This window comes from Babylonia areolata, chromosome 32 (genome assembly GCF_041734735.1).
Source record: "Babylonia areolata isolate BAREFJ2019XMU chromosome 32, ASM4173473v1, whole genome shotgun sequence".
Classification (NCBI taxonomy): domain Eukaryota; kingdom Metazoa; phylum Mollusca; class Gastropoda; order Neogastropoda; family Buccinidae; genus Babylonia; species Babylonia areolata.
The window spans coordinates 6473510-6494503 of NC_134907.1; the positions used below are offsets into that span (position 1 = coordinate 6473510).

General features: G+C 41.6%; 1 protein-coding gene across 2 annotated transcripts in view; it reads left to right on the forward strand.

Annotated features, from left to right (window-relative positions):
* Nucleotides 1–20994, forward strand: part of LOC143276587 (delta-type opioid receptor-like) — a 308131-nt gene that overhangs the window by 270647 nt on the left and 16490 nt on the right. For both annotated transcript variants that reach the window (XM_076581188.1, XM_076581187.1), the window contains exons 3-4: nucleotides 6077–6290; nucleotides 7285–7462. In XM_076581188.1, the coding sequence (XP_076437303.1) occupies nucleotides 6077–6290; nucleotides 7285–7462 (392 nt within the window). The remainder of the gene's footprint in view (nucleotides 1–6076; nucleotides 6291–7284; nucleotides 7463–20994) is intronic.

Consider the following 20994-nt stretch of genomic DNA (forward strand, 5'->3'; position numbering starts at 1 on the left):
CTTACTCTCTCTCTCTCTCTCACTCTTTCTCTCTCTCTCTCTCTCTCTCTCTCTTACTCTCACTCTCTCTCACTCTCACTCTCTCTCTCTCTCTGAACTCTGTCTCTCTTCAATAGTTTGAAGGGGTCGTCACAGCCGACGCGCTGACCTAGAAACGCCGCACCACGTGTATCAGTATCAGTATCAGTATCAGTACCAGTATCAGTATCAGTATCAGTATCAGTAGCTCAAGGAGGCGTCACTACGTTCGGTCAATTCCATATACGCAACACCACATCTGCCAAGCAGATGCCTGGCCAGAAGCGTAACCCAGGCCTTGAGAAAAAAAAAGATAAAATGAAATAAAAGAAATAAAGAAAGAAACGAAAAAAAAATGAATAAATAAAATAAATAAAGATGGACGCATAAACCTAACGTGGCGACCAGGCCTTGACAGCTCCCAGGGCATTAATCTGCATTGCGAGACGGATTGAACAGCCTTAATTAATCATCTTTATATTGTATTATCACTTTCGTTTTCTCTATGCAAGAAAGAGTTAACTTTCCTCTCCTCTAAGCATCTTTAAACAGCACGCTTTTCCCTCCCTCGATATCCATACTGAAGCCATGATCTGTCCTTTGGGGAGAATAGCAGCGAATAATGCGAGGTTTGCTCATATTGATATTCTTTGAAAGAAAAAAAAAAGAAAAAAAGACACATTCTCTTCAGTTGTCCCCAGGTCACAGTATGGAAAATAATTCAGAAAGTGATTCTCAGAAAGCCTCGACTGCCTCTGACAGTGTCATTGAAATAGCGTGTGGGAAAAAAATGAGATAAGAAATAAATACGCAGATTAAAGAAAAAAAAAAAAAAAAAACATACTCGCAAGTAGCTAAACCTGTAACAGCAACAAGAAACCAATCCGGAACAAAACTAAAAATCATACTCACGTTTTTATATGTAATATTATGAATAAATAAGCACAACCTTCCTGTGCCCAAAATGCTTCGGGACAGATTTGACGAGAAAATCTATACAGTTGCCAGAGCCTTGAAGCAAAATAAGAAAAGGTCTTGCGTTACAAAGGATTTGGTGATTTACATCCACAGGCCTTCATAGTAAAAATGTGATTGCGTTGAGGGTTGTGTTGGAATATTTGTCTGTGTACGTGGTTTGAGCTGGAGGGAATGAAAGCCTATCCAATCTAAAGCAACACAGGACGTTTTCTGTGTGTGTGTGTGTGTGTGTGTGTATTTGTGTTTGTGTGTGTTTGTTTGTGTGTGTGTGTGTGTGTGTGTGTGTGTGTGTGTGTGTTTATGTGTGTGTGTGTGTGTGTGTGTGTGTGTGTGTGTGTGTGTGTGTGTGTGTGTGTGTGTGTGTGTGTGTGTGTGTGTGTGTGTGTGTGTGTGTGTGTGTGTGTTATATTAAGGCAACCATCCATGAGAGAACTACATTTCTACTGACGCAATCCATTCGTCACTTCATTCATGTTCTATTTCTTCTTCTTGTGCATCGCCATTGTGTGTGTGTGGATCATCATCATCATCGTGTTGTTGTTGTTGTTGTTGTTGTTACCATTATTTATTTATTTTATTTTTTACCTTTTTTTTCTTTCTTTTCTTTTCTTGATGACTTAGCGAAATAGACGCCTAAAGGGAATGAAGACCTATAAAATCCAGAGCAATGCGAAACGTTTTTTTTTTTCTTCTTCTTCTTCTTTCTTTGTCTTGAGGGCTCTGAGAAATGCAGCGAAAGATTTTCCGTCATTATTTGTTGTCGTTGCTGAGCAGTTGTCATTCCTTCAACGAATCCCACGAGCAACAATTTATTCTTCTTTTTTTTCTTATATTAAATTCTATTCCACCTTATTTTATCTTACTTCGTTTTGCTTGTTTGTTTTCATGTTTTATCTTAGTATATTATTCATGTTTGTTGCTGTTTATTTCAGTTCATTTCATTTATTCTATTCTATTTTTACGAGACGACTCGGCGTGCATTCAAATTTGCTTCAGGAAAAAAAAAATTGATAAAGGGGGACGGTTTGAGATCACACACACACACACACACACACACACACAGAGAGAGAGAGAGAGAGAGAGAGAGAGAGAGAGAGAGTTTTGTTGCTGTTGTTGCAGCTGATAATAACTCTGTTGACATTGGTGTTGTTGATGATCTTTTTCGTGGGCTGCAACTCCCACGTTCACTCGTATGTACACGAGTGGACTTTAATGTGTATAACCGTTTTTTACCCCGCCATGTAGGCAGCCATACTCCGTTTTCGGGGGTGCTGATGAAGATGATGGTGTCGCTGTTGGAACACAGCGGGCCACGTGTTGCTGTGTACCTCACACTGCACGTGAACCAGTCACGTGGTAACTCTGACGTCACTGGACACGGAGAACGTCGCCCCGTGTTCAGTTAGTCATCAACGACGATAACGACAGTGACAGTGGTTTGGACATTAGTCCTGGACAGTCAGGTGGAACAGAAGACAGTGACAGTGGTGTGGACATTAGCCCTGGACAGTCAATAGGAACAGAAGACAGTGACAGTGGTGTGGACATTAGTCCTGGACAGTCAGGTGGAACAGAAGACAGTGACAGTGGTGTGGACATTAGTCCTGGACAGTCAGGTGGAACAGAAGACAGTGACAGTGGTGTGGACATTAGCTCCTGGACAGTCAGGTGGAACAGAAGACAGTGACAGTGGTGTGGACATTAGCCCTGGACAGTCAGGTGGAACAGAAGACAGTGAAAGTGGTTTGGACATTAGTCCTGGACAGTCAGGTGGAACAGAAGACAGTGACAGTGGTTTGGACATTAGCTCCGGACAGTCAGGTGGAACAGAAGACAGTGACAGTGGTGTGGACATCAGCCCTGGACAGTCAATAGGAACAGAAGACAGTGAAAGTGGTGTGGACATTAGCCCTGGACAGTCAATAGGAACAGAAGACAGTGACGGTGGTGTGGACATTAGCTCCGGACAGTCAGGTGGAGCAGAAGACAGTGACAGTGGTTTGGACATTAGCCCTGGACAGTCAGGTAGAACAGAAGACAGTGAAAGTGGTGTGGACATTAGTCCTGGACAGTCAGGTGGAACAGAAGACAGTGACAGTGGTTTGGACATTAGTCCTGGACAGTCAGGTGGAACAGAAGACAGTGACAGTGGTGTGGACATTAGTCCTGGACAGTCAGGTGGAACAGAAGACAGTGACAGTGGTTTGGACATTAGTCCTGGACAGTCAGGTGGAACAGAAGACAGTGACAGTGGTTTGGACATTAGCCCTGGACAGTCAGGTAGAACACAAGACAGTGACAGTGGTGTGGACATTAGTCCTGGACAGTCAGGTGGAACAGAAGAAACGTGCGTTTAATCTGATGTAACAGAAGACAGTGACAGTGATTTGGACATTAGCTCCGGACAGTCAGGTAGAACAGAAGACAGTGACAGTGGTGTGGACATTAGCTCTGGACAGTCAGGTGGAACAGAAGACAGTGACAGTGGTTTGGACATTAGTCCTGGACAGTCAGGTGGAACAGAAGACAGTGAAAGTGGTTTGGACATTAGTCCTGGACAGTCAGGTGGAACAGAAGACAGTGAAAGTGGTTTGGACATTAGCTCCGGACAGTCAGGTGGAACAGAAGACAGTGACAGTGGTGTGGACATTAGCCCTGGACAGTCAGGTGGAACAGAAGACAGTGACAGTGGTTTGGACATTAGCTCCGGACAGTCAGGTAGAACAGAAGACAGTGACAGTGGTTTGGACATTAGTCCTGGACAGTCAGGTGGAACAGAAGACAGTGACAGTGGTGTGGACATTAGTCCTGGACAGTCAGGTGGAACAGAAGACAGTGACGGTGGTGTGGACATTAGCCCTGGACAGTCAGGTGGAACAGAAGACAGTGACGGTGGTGTGGACATTAGCCCTGGACAGTCAGGTGGAACAGAAGACAGTGACAGTGGTGTGGACATTAGTCCTGGACAGTCAGGTGGAACAGAAGACAGTGAAAGTGGTTTGGACATTCGCCCCGGACAGTCAATAGGAACAGAAGACAGTGACAGTGGTTTGGACATTAGTCCTGGACAGTCAGGTGGAACAGAAGACAGTGACAGTGGTGTGGACATTAGCCCCGGACAGTCAGGTGGAACAGAAGACAGTAACAGTGATGTGGACATTAGCTCCGGACAGTCAGGTGGAACAGAAGACAGTGACAGTGGTGTGGACATTAGTCCTGGACAGTCAGGTGGAACAGAAGAAACGTGCGTTTAATCTGATGTAACAGAAAACTGGACAGTCTGAAGAATGAATGTGGTTCAGTGGTAGAAACACGAAACACCATGCATGTTAAAGATAGCCCCAATTTACGAAATGACTCATCTATATGAATTTTGCAAAGACATATTGATGCTTCAGATGCAACATGCATTGATACTTTAACACAGTGTTTCTATAAAATAAAAATAATAATAATAATAAATCCATCACAGAAAATGATGGGTATTGAACGTGATGGAGCAACTGCCTGAATCGGTTTCTGGACTGAATGGAAATCTTTGTCCTAAGATGCTAGAGGCTTTATTTAAAATCGACAGCAATTGCAGGGGTATGTTAGAAGTTCTGTATCAATGTCTGTGTGATTGACAATTTTGAATGTTTGTGATATTAATTTGGAGAAGCACTCTTCCATTTTAAGAATTTGTGCATATGACGTGGTTGTGACGCCACGAAGTTATTCTGCTTTTCAAATAACTTACTCCTGTTCACTGTATTTTGATCAATATCCCCAATCCATTCGCTTTCTGTAGGAATGGGCATATAGCCTGATACAGTAAATCACCCATTCATGCTCTGGTTCCCTCGCTTTTCCTTCCCTCTTGTCTACAGCTTCATCGCCATCCTGAAGGTGAAGCCCCACCCACGTCCTTTTCTTTCCTTCCTTTTCATTCCTTCCCTCTTTCCTTCCTTCCTTCCTTCTTTCACTCCCTCCTTACTCTTTTTCCTTCCTGTCTTCTTTCATTCCTTCTTTCCCCCCTTCGTTCTTCTTTCCTCCCTTTGTCCCCTCCCTCCTTTCCATCCTTTTCTCATTACTTTCATCCTCTTTTTTTCGTTTTTTTTTTTTCTTTTTTTCTTCTTCCTTATTACCCTCTTCCTTCTATGGTTCCTTCATTTCTTCTTTTTTCCTTTATTTCCTCCTTCCTTCTTTCCAATCTTTATTCATTTCTTCCTTTTTTTCCTTCCTTCCTTTCTTCTTTTTTTCCCTTTATTTCCTCCTTCATCGTCCTCTTCCTTCCTTTTCTCTTGATCACACCTTGATCACTGTCTTGAAGATGCCTGCCTGCCTTCCATTTTTTTCTTGATTGTTCTTCTTTCTTTTCTTTCTTCCTTTCTTCCTCGCCCCTTTCTTTCTTTTCTTCCATCAGCCTCCTTTCTTCCTTCCTTCCTCCTCCCTTCCTCCCTTATTTTTTCCCTTTCTACCGCGCTTCTTCCTTGTTTCTTTCTTTCCTGTTTGTCTTCTTTCCTCTCTACTTTCTTTCTTTCTTTCTTTCCCCCATTCTTACCTTCTTCCTCCCACTTTTCTTTCTTTTCTTTCTTTCTTCCTTCCTCCCTTCTCCTTTCCTTCCTTACTCCCTTCCTCTTTCCTACCTTCCTCCTTTCTTCCTCCGTCCTTCCTTCCTTTTTCTTTACTCCCTTCTTTCTTTCCTGTCTTCCTTCCTCCTCTCCATCCTTCCTTCTTCCCTTCCTCTTTCCTGCCTCCCTCCTTTCTTCTTCTTCTCCTTCCTTCCTTCTTCCTTTCTTTCCTCTCTTCCTTCCTCCTCTCCATCCTTCCTTCTTCCCTTCCTCTTTCCTGCCTCCCTCCTTTCTTCTTCTTCTCCTTCCTTCCTTCTTCCTTTCTTTCCTGTCTTCCTGCCTTCTTCCTCCATTCCTTCCTACCTCCTTCCTCCCTCATTCCTTTCCTCCCTCCTTTCTTCCTTTCCTCTATTCCTTCTAACCTCCTTTCTTTCCTCCGTTCCTCCTTTCTTTCTTGCTTCCTTCTTCGCTCTTTCCTTTCATTGCTCTTACCTTTACTTCATCCCTTCTGTCTTTTCTGCCCACAGCTTCATCACCATCCTGAAGATGAAGCCCCACTCACATCCTTCCATCTACGTAGCGGTGCTGGCAGTGTCGGACAACTTCTGTCTGGCTGCCAAGATTCTTTTCACTGAGGTCACCAGACATGATGTGGACGTGGGATCCTACGGCTGCAAGTTCCTCTACTTTGCTGGGAACACCACGGCCATCTACGCCAACTGGTTGTTGGTGCTTATGACGGTATGTTGCTGCTGTTGTTGTTGTTGTTGCAGGTGGTTGTGGTGGTGGTGGTGGTGTCCTTCTTCCTGTTTCAACATCATTTTATGCTAGTGTTTTATTTCGCTGATGCTACACGTTCCTTTTTTTCACCGGAAACACCACGGCCATCCATTAGTTGGTGCTCATGACGATAATGAAACTATGTGGAGTGATGGCCTGGAGGTAACGCGTCCGCCTAAGAAGCGAGAGAATCTGAGCGCGCTGGTTCGAATCACGGCTCAGCCGCCGATACTTTCTCCCCCTCCACTAGACCTTGAGTGGTGGTCTGGACGCTAGTCATTCGGATAAGACGATAAACCGAGGTCCCGTGTGCAGCATGCACTTGGCGCACGTAAAAGAACCCACGGCAACAAAAGGGTTGTTCCTGGCAAAATTCTGTAGAAAAATCCACTTCGATAGGGAAAACAAATAAAACTGCACGCAGGAAAAAAAATGAATAAACAATGGTTGGTGCTGTTGTGTAGAGACGGGCTCTCCCTGGGGAGAGCAGCCCGAACTTCACACAGAGAAATATGTTGTGATAAAAAGAAATACAAATACAAATATGTCATTGTTACTTTTCTTTTCCTCTTTGTTGGTATCAACTTGAACATAATGGAATGCTTCACCTGCTCGTGTTCCTTGTGCTTTGTGCCTTTCCACGAGAGGCGTGGTGGCAGAATGGGGCAGGCGTTGGCGTTCTGATCCAGTGTTCACCAGTGACCAGGGTTCGAGGCCCCGTTTCGGCCTGGTGCTGCGTCCTTGGGGAAAAGTACTTTATGCCGATTTTTCGTTACTCCACCCAGGTGTGAATGGGTACCTGGCTTCACCTGGGGAAGGTTCCAACGGCCGTTAAGAGAGGACTGGGCCCCGTCTTCCTGTGTCCAGCCCCGGACACAGTGGATATGAATTCAATGCCCCTGTAGCTGCACAAGACTATGGGACCTTTAACCTTGAACTTTGACCTCTGCCCCAGGTGGAGCGGTTCATGGCCATCTGGTTCCCGCTGAAGGTGGGGTCGTTCTGCACGAGGCGTCGTTCCGGGGTGGCCATGGTGTGTCTGCTGGTCATGGTGGGCTCCCTCTGTTCCGCCTTCTTCGTCTTCAGCACCGACCTGTGGAGAGGAGACGACTTTCTCTGTATCTTCCATCAAGGTCAGAGGAGCTGCCACAGCTGTCTCTGTGTGTGTGTGTGTGTGTGTGTGTGTCTCTGTCTCTCTCTCTCTGTCTCTCTCTCTCTCTCTCTGTATGTGTGTGTGTTTTTTGTTGTTGTTTGTTTTTTAGTGGTGTGGGTGGGATTTTTCCCCCCCTCAGTTTCATTTTGGTGGGGTTTTCTTTATTTTGTTGGGGAAGGGAAGGGGACCATTTGGTTTGATTAATTGGGATTATTTCCCTTTTTGTTCTTTTTTATTTGGGTGGGGGTGAGGGGGTTGTTTGTTTGAGATTTTCCCTGGTTTAGTCGGAGGGTTCCTTTAGATTCGTTGGGATGGTTTCCTTGGGTTGAGTTGGGAAAGAACGCTATCTAATTCGTGTGAGTTTCGTTTTTTGTTGTTTTTATTTTGTTGCTGGTCGTTTTCTTTTACTGAGATAAAAGGTTACAACGCGGATTGTAACGCCACGTGACTGTCTTCGTGAAACAGCAATAATAAAAGCTTGCCGGTGTTGAAGAAAAATAAATCATCCGGCATAGATGGGATCAGAATGAAATAATCAAAACTGTCTTACCAGAAAAAAGTAATGGATGCTATATGGACTGATGGCAAAATGGTAAATCAATCCAAATTCATGAAGACAACAATCCTTACCTTAGAAATTTTGTATAATCATTGTCTCATAAACAAATGTTCGTTTCATCTTTTTAAACAAACATTGGGAGTTCACAAAAAAAGTCACAAATTTAGCAATACTCGGTGAGTAGGTGAATACCCCTTAATATTAAAAGTGATTGGTCAAATGATAAAATTTGGTTTAACACAGGCACGAGGAAATTCGTATTTAATTAAACTTGTGTTCGACGATATGCTTACACAGACGAGGAAATTCGTATTTAATTAAACTTGTGTTCGACGATATGCTTACACAGGCGACAAAACAGCAAATTGGAATTACATTACATCTTGGTTTAAGACACGCTTGGAATAATCAGTCCGTATTCGATATTTAGTCTTAATCATGCTACCATGAATAAACTAGATTACGAATATGTTTTATACTGGAAGAGAAGGAAATATAAAAATCAATTGAAAATAATATTTCATAATAAAATTACTGATGAATGCAGAACGGAACCTTATTTACGTGAAGGACATCCTAATTGTAACCAAAATCAGTCCCTGTGCAATTCAAGAATATCCTGTCGTGGTCTCTCAATAGAAAGGGGTAGATATTTTAACATCCCCCCAAAAATGACACTTTGCCTACGATGTCAAACAACTGAAGATGAATATCATTTCTTAGATGACTGCGAACTATACAAAGAAATTAGAGAAGGATTTACACACAAAATTCAGCAAAAAATATTTAACCAATGAGCTGATACTGGAAGACACATCTGTAGGAATGTTTGTGTACTGCTGCCGAACACGTCATAACGTTTAAGTGGAGTGTTGGCTCTGAGGTAACGCGTCCGCCTCGGAAGCGAAAGACTCTGAGCGCGCTGGTTCGAATCACACGGGCAGTCGCCAGTATTTTCTCCCCCTCCACTAGACCTTGAGTGGTAGTCGGGACGCTAGTCATTCGGATGAGACGATAAACCTAGGCCCCGTGTGCAGCATGCATCTAGCGCTCGTAAAAGAACCCACGGCAACAAAAGGGTTGTCCCTGGCAAAATTCTGTAGAAAAATCCACTTGGATAGGAAAACATAAAAATTGCAGGTAGGAAAAAACACACAAAAATGGGTGGCGCTGTAGTGTAGCGACGCGCTCTCCCTGGGGAGATCAGCCCGAATTTCACACAGAGAAATCTGTTGTGAAAAAGAAAGTAAGAGAACTACAAATACAAATAACACGGAGATCCAGTTCTATTTCTTGTTGTACATTCTAATTTTTAATTTGTGTGTGGTATATGTGACACGTATGTGTGTCTTATAAATTGACAATGATAATTGATTCTGATTCCGATTCTGATTTTGATTCATACACACACAAGCACACAGACACATACATACGCACACACACACTCTCTCTCTCTCTCTCTCTCTCTCTCTCTCTCACACACACACACACACACACACACACACACACACACACACACACACGAGCAGTTTCAAAGAGGGTCAGGAGTTACTTCTGCTATACTCGCTAAAAGGCCTTTGGCATTCTGGACACTGCGTGCTTTTAAGCAATCAGTCAACTGGCAGAGTGAAGAGATGGAGAGAGACGCATAGAGAGGGACAGACATACACACACACACACACACACACACACACACACACACACACACACACACACACAGGGATTCAGATGATTTCTATCAGTAGGTCCAGGGTCTGAATGATGAGGTAGATGCACGATACACACTACGTTCCCCACTGCCCCACACCGCTCAATACACAATACAATACAATACAATACACAATACAATACAATACACAAACTTCATTGTCTATACTTTGGTACAGAGATTTTCTTTCTTGGCAGCAGCACATGTCCAACATAAGAAGAAAACAACAAACAAATAAAATGAATAGAAAATAAAAAAAAGATAAATTAAATGGCACCAAATGGAAATAGCTATATACAAATATACAGATTACTGAAATTTACGTGCCTCTTCATTTCAGTCAGCCAAACCGCATTACACATCTTCCCACACACACACACACACACACACACACACACACACACACACACACACACACGCACACACACCACGCGCACACACACGCACACATACACACTCTCTCTTCCTTTCTCTCTCTCTCTCTCTCTCTCTCTCTCTCTCTCTCTAACTTCACAAAATATACAACTACAAATATCATAGTTCATTTCAAAATCAAATATCACCAGAGTAAGACAAGAATTAAACCAAAAAGCAGCACTTCCATAGTTCACATAAAAAAGGCCCGGTGACCCGTCACTCCTGAAAGCCGGTGGACAAGAAGACAAAATGCTGTTGAAAGGCCAGTCAACACAGTGCTGAACATCAGTCCATCCGTGTCTCGCTCAGTGCACGTGAAATGGAAGTCAAGTTCAAATATTGATTTCCTTCTCAAAAATCATTCAGAATGAAAACCAAACACAAATCGATACATGCCACGACAGAAGTACTGTTGTAAAGTACAATATCCTAAGATGTATCATTTCCCTTAATTGAAACCTTGCGCAAAAGTAGTAACAACTTTCTATACAAGATTGTCTGGTAGATTATATTAACAAACTCATTTCCAAAAGACATTGTTATGGACTGTACTTAGGTAGCATGCATTTTTCTTTTAAGAAAAAACCCAAAGAGCTGAGCAACGATGAAGAAAACGTGTTTAATCTTCTCTGCCTTCTTTGTACATTGGACTAACTAGCCACTTACCAGTTAAATCTCTCTCTCTCTCTCTCTCACACACACACACACACACACACGCACGCACGCACCACACACACACACACACACACACACACACACACACACACATACATATATATATATATATATATATATATTAATGAATCTTGCTTTAATCTAGCATTCACGAATTTGAAGTACACATCTTTGACAGAGAAATCCACGCGATGAATAAACAGACACCCGCGTGAGGGTCAGACAAGGTCAACGCGAAGGCACGTGATAAATATAAACGCCTGTGACTGGTGCGTGGGCTTTCGGCGAGATTCCCGCCAGTCATTGTTGTCACGGCGAGATTCCCGCCAATCATTGTTGTTGACACGTCCTCCAATGACCTTGGCAATCTGAATACCACTTTTTCCAGACTCTCAGCGGCGAAGAGTGGCATTTGTGCGTCAGCCCTGGCTACGTGTCTTCATTATTGTTTTTGTATGTATGTATACATCATTATTGTTATATGTATGTATGTGTGTATGTATGTATGAGGAAGGTATCCTCCCAGAAAGCCAGTGTGGCTACCGTGCAGAGCGTGCATGATATTCGCTGCACGCCTGCACCAGGAAAAAATGCCAAGAGCAGCACAGCGACCTCTGCATGAATTTCGTCGTCCGGACCAATGCATTCGACACGGTCAGGAGAGATGGCTTATAGAAGATAATTAAGAAGTTTGGCTGCTGTAGCTAATTTATAATGATCGTTCGGCAGTCCACGTTGCCTTGATGGTCAAAGGTTTGGGTTTGGCGAGTCTGAATCCTTCCTAGTGACGAACAGTGTGAAACAAGGAAGCGTTCTCGTCCCTACGCTCTTCAGCACGGTCTTCTCTGCTATGCTGACTGATGCTCTTCGTGACTGTCAGGATGCTATGCCTGTCAGATGCAGGACTGACAGTGGGACGTTCTTCTTCTTCTGCGTTCACTCGTGTGCACACGAGTGGGCTTTTACGTGTATGACCGTTTTTACCCCGCCATGTAGGCAGCCATACTCCGTTTTCGGGGGTGTGCATGCTGGGTATGTTCTTGTTTCCGTAACCCACCGAACGCTGACATGGATTACAGGATCTTTAACGTGCGTATTTGATCTTCTGCTTGCACATACACACGAAGGGGGTTCAGGCACTAGCAGGTCTGCACATATGTTGACCTGGGAGATCGTATAAATCTCCACCCTTCACCCACCAGGTGCCGTCACCGTGATTCGAACCCGGGACCCTCAGATTGACAGTCCAACGCTTTAACCACTCGGCTATTGCGCCCGTCAGTGGGACGTTCAACCTCCGGGGTCTGCAGGCCGTTATAAAGGTAAAGGAGACATCATCAGAAACTTCCTGTTCGCTGATGACAGCGCCCTCAATGTCAGCAGAGCACAAGGTGCAGCGAGAAATGGGCTGCTTCTCAGGAGCCTGCGACAAATCTGGTTTCACAATCAGAACTACGAAGACTGAAGTTATGTACCAGGCCGCGCCCTGAAAGCCCCACCAGGAACCACACATCACTGTAAAGTGGATGATGCTTCAGGAGCTGACAGCTGTACCTACCTAGGTGGAGCTCTTTCACGAGCGGCGAAAATCAATGCAGAGATCAGCAATAGAATTGCCGAAGTCGGTGTCGCCTCTGGGAGACTCCGTTCGAATGTATGGGAGCGGAGAGAACTGAGCCTTGCAACCAAGCTGAAGGTCTACCGAGCAGTATTACTCCCCACTCTTTTTTTTGCCAGCAAGACCTGGACTGTCTACATCAGACACGCTAAAAAAACTTATCCACTTCCACTTGAGCTGCCTCTGCAGACGTCTACATACGATGGCAGGACAAAGTCCCAGACACGGAGGTCGTGAAACGGGCTATCACCCACATTGTCTTCACCCTCCTACAGAAAGCCCAAGCCAGTTGGGCTGGCCATGTTGTCAGGGTGTTAGACAGTCGATTCCCATAACAGGTGCTGTATGGAGAGCTGAGCCAGGGCAAGCGCCCAGCTGGGGGCAGAAGAAACGCTTTAAAGACTGCTTCAAGGTATGCTGAAAGACATCACTCAGCATCAGTTCTGGTAGCCAGGAATCACTTGCTTCGGACCGCCCAGCCTGGTGAAGTAAGTTCACTGAAGGGGCTGACGCCTCAGAAAACAGACGCACTGCAGAGGCTCTGAGGAAACGCCGCGCGCAAGGCACGAGCACTTTCACTTCTTCACCAGTCACCTGGGAGAGGAATCCAGTTCCACGCGTGTTAGTTCCGACCAAAGAATGGTCTCACTATTCGCTTAACAGCACACCATTCAGGCTTGAAATCCAGCAGAACTGCACATGTATTCATTTACCATTTTGACACTGCTCAAAACATTCCATATGGAAACTGCTCTGAACCAAATCCGAAAAGACCACAGCAGCAGCAGTTGCGACAACAATAAAAAAAAACAACAAGAGCTACAACAGCAACAACAGTAGCAACAACAACAACTAAACAACAACAATTCTCCAAGACAAATGTGGAGTGATGGTCTAGAGGTAACACGTCCGCATAGGAAGCGAGAGAATCTGAGCGCGCTGGTTCGAATCACTGCTTAACTGCTGATATTTTCTCCCCCTCCACTAGACCTTGAGTGGTGGTCTGGACGCTAGTCATTCGGATGAGACGACAAACCGAGGTCCCGTATGCAGCATGCACTTAGCGCACGTAAAAGAACCCACGGCAACAAAAGGGTTGTTCCTGGCAAAATTCTGTAGAAAAATCCACTTCGATAGGAAAAACAAATAAAACTGCACGCAGGGGAAAAACAAAAAAACCCAAAAAAAACCCACCAAACACGGGTGGCGCTGTAGAGAAGCGACGTGCTCTCCATGGGGAGAGCAGCCCGAATTTCACAAAGAAATCTGTTGTGATAAAAAGAAATGTTAAAAAAATATATACAAGTAACCTCAAAAGATATAAAAGAAAAAAAAACGATCGTCACAAACAGCATCACTTGGAATATTACGGCTCTTCGTCACCATCGTCTTCTCCCTCAGCTGAGGCACCACACAGAACCGTTCACCAGGATTCTGCAAATGGGTTTATTTTTCTTCGTCCGTAAGACTGTACATGTACACTGTGAACATCACAGCTGTGACCCACACCTCAAGTAATCAGAATGCCTACCCAGTTGTGATTTCTGTCTGCAGAATGTTTATGGGTGGGGTGATGAATGAATGGATCAGAAACTCATCAACTCCTCGACTGTTGAACCTTGGTGATATTTGATCTCTGTGCCATGGGTTTGAAGTGCATTTACTGTTTCTTGTGTACCTGTGAGTGGCGATAGCACGTTGCTGAACCAAATGATGCTGTTCATATTGCTTAACCAAAATAATACAGTTCATATTGCTGAACCAAAATAATGCAGCTAATAATGGTAAACCGAAAATGCACTTCATACTGCTGAACAAAATAATGCAGTTCTAAATGCTAAACCGAAAATGCAGTTCATAATGCCGAACCAAATTATGCAGTTAAGTTCATATTGCTGAACCAAATGATGCAGTTCATACTGCTGAACGAATATAATGCTGTTCATAATGCTGAACCAAATAATGCAGTTCATATTGCTGAACCAAATAATGCAGTTCATATTGCTGAACCAAATAATGCAGTTCATATTGCTGAACCAAATGATGCAGTTCATACTGCTGAACCAAATGATGCAGTTCATAATGCTAAACCAATATAATGCAGTTCAGAATGCTGAACCAAATGATGCAGTTCATAATGCTAAACCAGTATAATGCAGTTCATAATGATGAACCAAATGATGCAGTTCATAATGATGAACCAAATGATGCAGTTCATAATGCTGAACCAAATAATGTAAATCAAAATGCTCAACCAAATAATGTAGTTCATAATGCTGCACCAAAATAATGCAGTTCATAAAGCTGAACCAAAATAATTCAGTTCATAATGCTGAACCAAATAATGTAGTTCATAATGCTGAACCAAAATAATGTAGTTTGTAATGCAGAACCAAAATGATGCAGTTCATAATGCTGAACCAAAATAATGTAGTTCATAATTCTCAACCAAAATAATGTAGTTCATAATACTGAACCAAAATGATGCAGTTCATAATGCTGAACCAAATAATGTAGTTCTTAATGCTGAACCAAAATAATGCAGTTCATAATGCTGAACCTAATTAATGTAGTTCATATTAGTGAAAAAAAATAATGTATTTCATAATACTGAACCAAATGATGTAGTTCATAATGCTAAACCAAATGATGCAGTTCATAATGCTGAACCAAATAATGTAGTTCATAATGCTGAACCAAATAATGCAGTTCATAATGCTGAACCAAAATAATGTAGTTCATAATACTGAACCAAAATGATGCAGTTCATAATGCTGAACCAAATAATGTAGTTCATAATGCTGAACCAAAATAATGCAGTTCATCATGCTGAACCAGATTAATGTAGTTCATAATGCTGAACCAATATAATGCAGTCCAGAATGCTAAACCGAAAATGCAGTTCATAATGCTGAACCAAATAATGCAGTTCATACTGCTGAACCAAATGATGCAGTTCATAATGCTGCACCAAAATAATGCAGTTCATAAAGCTGAACCAAAATAATTCAGTTCATAATGCTGAACCAAATAATGTAGTTCATAATGCTGAACCAAAATAATGTAGTTTATAATGCAGAACCAAAATGATGCAGTTCATAATGCTGAACCAAAATAATGTAGTTCATAATTCTCAACCAAAATAATGTAGTTCATAATACTGAACCAAAATGATGCAGTTCATAATGCTGAACCAAATAATGTAGTTCTTAATGCTGAACCAAAATAATGCAGTTCATAATGCTGAACCTAATTAATGTAGTTCATATTAGTGAAAAAAAATAATGTATTTCATAATACTGAACCAAATGATGTAGTTCATAATGCTAAACCAAATGATGCAGTTCATAATGCTGAACCAAATAATGTAGTTCATAATGCTGAACCAAATAATGTAGTTCATAATGCTAAACCAAAATAATGCAGTTCATAATGCTGAACCAGATTAATGTAGTTCATAATGCTGAACCAATATAATGCAGTCCAGAATGCTAAACCAAAAATGCAGTTCATAATGCTGATCCAAAATAATGCAATTCATACTGCTGAACCAAATGATGTAGTTCATAATGCTAAACAAAATGATGCAGTTCAAAATGCTGAACCAAATGATGCAGTTCATAATGCTGAACCAAATAATGCAGTTCATACTGCTGAAACAAATGATGCAGTTCATTATCCTGAACCAAATGATGCAGTTCATACTGCGAAACAAAATAATGTAGTTCATAATGCTGAACAAAATAATGCAACTCATAATGCTGAACCAAATGATGTAGTTTATAATGCTAAACCACGTGATGCAGTTCATAATGCTGATCCAAAATAAGGCTATTCATACTGCTGAACCAAAGGATGCAGTTCATAATGCTGAACCAAATAATGCAGTTCATTATCCTGAACCAAATGATGCAGTTCATACTGCGAAACAAAATAATGTAGTTCATAATGCTGAACAAAATAATGCAACTCATAATGCTGAACCAAATGATGTAGTTCATAATGCTAAACCACATGATGCAGTTCATAAATCTGAACCGAAATAATGCAATTCATACTGCTGAACCAAATGATGTGGTTCATAATGCTGAACCAAATGATGTAGTTCATAATGCTGAACCAAATGATGCAGTTCATAATGCTGAACCAGATAATGTAGTTCATGATGCTGAACCAAATAATGTAGTTCATATTGCTGAACCAAATGATGTAGTTCATAATGCTAAACCAAATGATGCAGTTCATTAAGCTGAACCAAATGATGTAGTTCATAATGCTAAACCAAATGATGCAGTTCATTAAGCTGAACCAAATGATGCAGTTCATAAATCTGAACCGAAATAATGCAATTCATACTGCTGAACCAAATGATGCAGTTCTTAATACTGAACCAAATGATGTAGTTCATAATGCTGAACCAAATGATGCAGTTCTTAATACTGAACCAAATGATGTAGTTCATAATGCTGAACCAAATGATGCAGTTCTTAATACTGAACCAAATGATGTAGTTCATAATGCTGAACCAAATAATGCAGTTCATAATGCTGAACCAATATAATGCAGTCCAGAATGCTAAACCGAAAATGCAGTTCATAATGCTGAACCAAATAATGCAGTTCATACTGCTGAACCAAATGATGCAGTTCATAATGCTGAACAAAATAATGTAGTTCATAATGCTGAACCAAATAATGCAGTTCATAATGCTGAACCAAATGATGCAGTTCATAATGCTAAACCACATGATGCAGTTCATAATGCTGAACCAAATGATGCAGTTCTTAATACTGAATCAAATAATGCAGTTCATAATGCTGAACCAAATGAAATGATGTAGTTCATAATGCTGAACCAAATAATGCAGTTCATAATGCTGAACCAAATAATGCAGTTCATAATGGTAAACCAAATGATGTAGTTCATAATGCTAAACCACATGATGCAGTTCATAATTCTGAACCAAAATAATGCAGTTCATACTGCTGAACCAAATGATGCAGTTCTTAATACTGAACCAAATGATGTAGTTCATAATGCTGAACCAAATGATGCAGTTCATAATGCTGAACCAAATGATGCAGTTCATAATGCTGAACCAAATGATGTAGTTCATAATGCTGAACCAAATGATGCAGTTCATAATGCTGAACCAAAATAATGCCATTCATACTGCTGAACCAAATGATGCAGTTCTTAATACTGAACCAAATGATGTAGTTCATATTGCTGAACCAAATGATGCAGTTCATACTGCTGAACCAAATGATGCAGTTCATAATGCTGAACCAAATGATGCAGTTCATACTGCTAAACAAAATGATGCAGTTCATAATGCTGAACCAAATGATGCAGTTCATAATGCTCAACCACATGATGCAGTTCATAATGCTGAACCAAAATAATGCAATTCATACTGCTGAACCAAATGATGCAGTTCTTAATACTGAACCAAATGATGTAGTTCATAATGCTGAACCAAATGATGCAGTTCATAATGCTGAACCAAATGATGCAGTTCATACTGCTGAACCTAATAATGCAGTTCATAATGCTGAACCAAATGATGCAGTTCATAATGCTAAACCACATGATGCAGTTCATAATGCTGAACCAAAATAATGCAATTCATACTGCTGAACCGAATGATGCAGTTCTTAATACTGAACCAAATGATGTAGTTCATAATGCTGAACCAAATGATGTAGTTCATAATGCTGAACCAAATGATGCAGTTCATAATGCTGAACCAAATGATGCAGTTCATAATACTGAACCAAATGAAATGATGTATTTCATAATGCTGAACCAAATAATGCAGTTCATAATGCTAAACCAAATGATGTAGTTTATAATGCTGAACCGCGGGGGGCGGGGAGGGGGTGGTGGGGCTGCTGTCACAAGCATGCTGCGTGTGCGGTCAGTATCATACAACGAAAGAAAAGCAAACACATCACAAAGTATAAGACAGCGTTTTAACTCACTCAGTACGGCCAACCCTCTCTTCTCCTCTACACAGACCCCTCGGATGTCCAGTGGGTGTCTGAATGACCCAACCTTTAGCTTCCGTCGTCAGAATTGTGGTATTCTTTGTCAACATTCACGTCTTCAGTGTAAGAGCCTTCCGCTTGTAATATTTTGATGATGGTAATTGGGGTGAAACGCTGTTAACGTCGTCTCTTTCGCCGTTCGTATGGAGAGAGTTAATGCATGATCAATAAATGGAACTAAAGTTTTCAGCAACAATGACATAATATATTCTTAATAAAGACGCACCAACTCAGCACAATAGAAGAAAAAAAATATCCCCATGTTGGTGTCACTCTGTACGTCGTGAAAAGACTATACATTATTAATTTGGCATCTTTAGGTGATAGACAGGATCAAATTCAGCCTACTTTTCCCAGCAACTTTGTTCTTTTGATTCTTAATACAAACTGAAAGCAAAAGTTACCGGAAAGTTTGCAGACAGATCCTGATGATTACTTAAAAGTTCACCCATGAATATAAGGGGAAAGACATAACATCAAATATCACATCGCAGCAAAGGGATAGGGATCGACCCAGAAGTTTTCATATGTGTGGGACGGGTTTATGTGGAAAGACACAGCCACCTCCAGACTGACGGCTTCTGATGAAGACACATCATTGATGGAGGAGGTGCTGTGGTACTGGCAGTAAAGCGTTGGACTTCTGGTCCAATTGTCCACCAGTGGTCAGGGTTCGAACGCGTGTTTTGGCATGGTGTTGTGTCCTTGGAAAGGGCATTTTTCTTCGATTTACTCTCTGTCTATGTCTCTCTCTCTATGTCTCTATCTGTCTTTCTTTCTGTGTCTCTCTCTCTCTCTCTCTCTCTCTCTCTCTCTCTCTCTCTCTCTCTCTCCTCTTTCTCTCTCAGTCTCTCTCTCTCTCTCTGTCTCTGTCTCTGTCTCTCTGTGTCTCTCTCTTCTCTCTCTCTCTTTTCTCTCTCTCTTCTCTCTCTCTCTCTTTCTCTCCCTCTTCTCTGTCTGTCTCTGTCTGTCTCTGTCTCTGTCTCTCTCTCTCTCTCCTCTTTCTCTTTCTCTCTCAGTCTCTCTCTCTCTCTCTCTCTGTCTCTGTCTCTCTGTGTCTCTCTCTTCTCTCTCTCTTTTCTCTCTCTCTTCTCTCTCTCTCTCTTTCTCTCCCTCTTCTCTAAATGATCCGAATATTAAAAGCGATGTACAGTACAGTTCAGTCCTGTGTCCGATGGGGGCCATATGTTTCAGAATTTTTTGATTGTCCTGCAGGAGTAAAGCAAGGATGTTTGTTGTCTCCCTTGCTTTTCTCGCTTTTGATTTCAGAAGTCGCTGACGAGGTGACCAAGAATGGAAAACACGGTTTTCAGTTTTTGCCAGGCTTACAAGAAATATTTCTGTTATTGTTTGCAGATGATATTGTCTTGCTGTCATCGTCACCAGCAGGTTTACAAAATCAATTAGATAATCTTAACAAAGCATCTAAATCTCTTGGACTGACAGTAAATTTGAATAAAACAAAAATAATGGTTTGCAGAAAGGGTGGCCATCTGTCTAAAGCAGAAAAATGGTATTTCGATGGAGACGAAATTGAAGTTGTAAACAATTATAAATATCTGGGTTTTATGCTGTCTACCAAGTTATCTTTCATTTCTGCACTTGAAGAGTTCGCTGGCAGGGCAAAAGGGAGGGTGGTTGAAATTATGAGAACAATGTGGAGTCTTGGCAATATGGACAGAACCGTGTTTTTTAAACTCTTTGATGCGCAGATAAAACCTATGCTATTATACGCATCTGAAATGTGGGGAACAATGCGCTTCAAAGCAGTTGAGTCTGTCCATTTGTTTGCTTGTAAAAGAGTTTTGAGTGTCAGTCCCAAAACCCCAAATGTAATGATTTATGGTGATCTTGGTCGATATCCATTATACATTGATAGTTGCATCAGTACTTTGCGATACTGGTTTAAGCTAAATCAGATGTCTCTATCGAGAATCCCGAAACAGGCGTACCTAATGAGCGTAAATAAGATGACATACAATGCTGATATGTCTTCGAAAAACTGGGCAGATGGACTGAAACATTGCTTAGACATTTATGGGTTTTCAGAAGTTTGGATAAATGGCGGGGTTGGGGATGTAAATGTTTTTCTTAAAATATTCAAACAACGCATGATAGATGGCTTTAAACAGGATTGGGCAAGCAAACTCAACGGAAGTAATCGTTATGAAACATATAGGTCATTCAAATCCTTATTACAACCTGAAAAATACTTATCTGATCTTACCATCAGTAAATTTAGATCGGCCTTCATTAAGTTCCGTTTTGGTATAAATGAACTAAAAATAAATCAGCGTTATTGTGATGTTTTGAAAAACTGCCCATGTGGTGGTAGAATAGAGAACGAACTACATGTACTAACAGCTTGTCCATTATATGATGATATTAGAAGGAAATATTTGCTCAAGCATATGCAACATATTAGAAATCTGTCATCATTTCTGCTGCAAAACGAAAGTTGTAATGTGACCAGAGATGTTGCAAT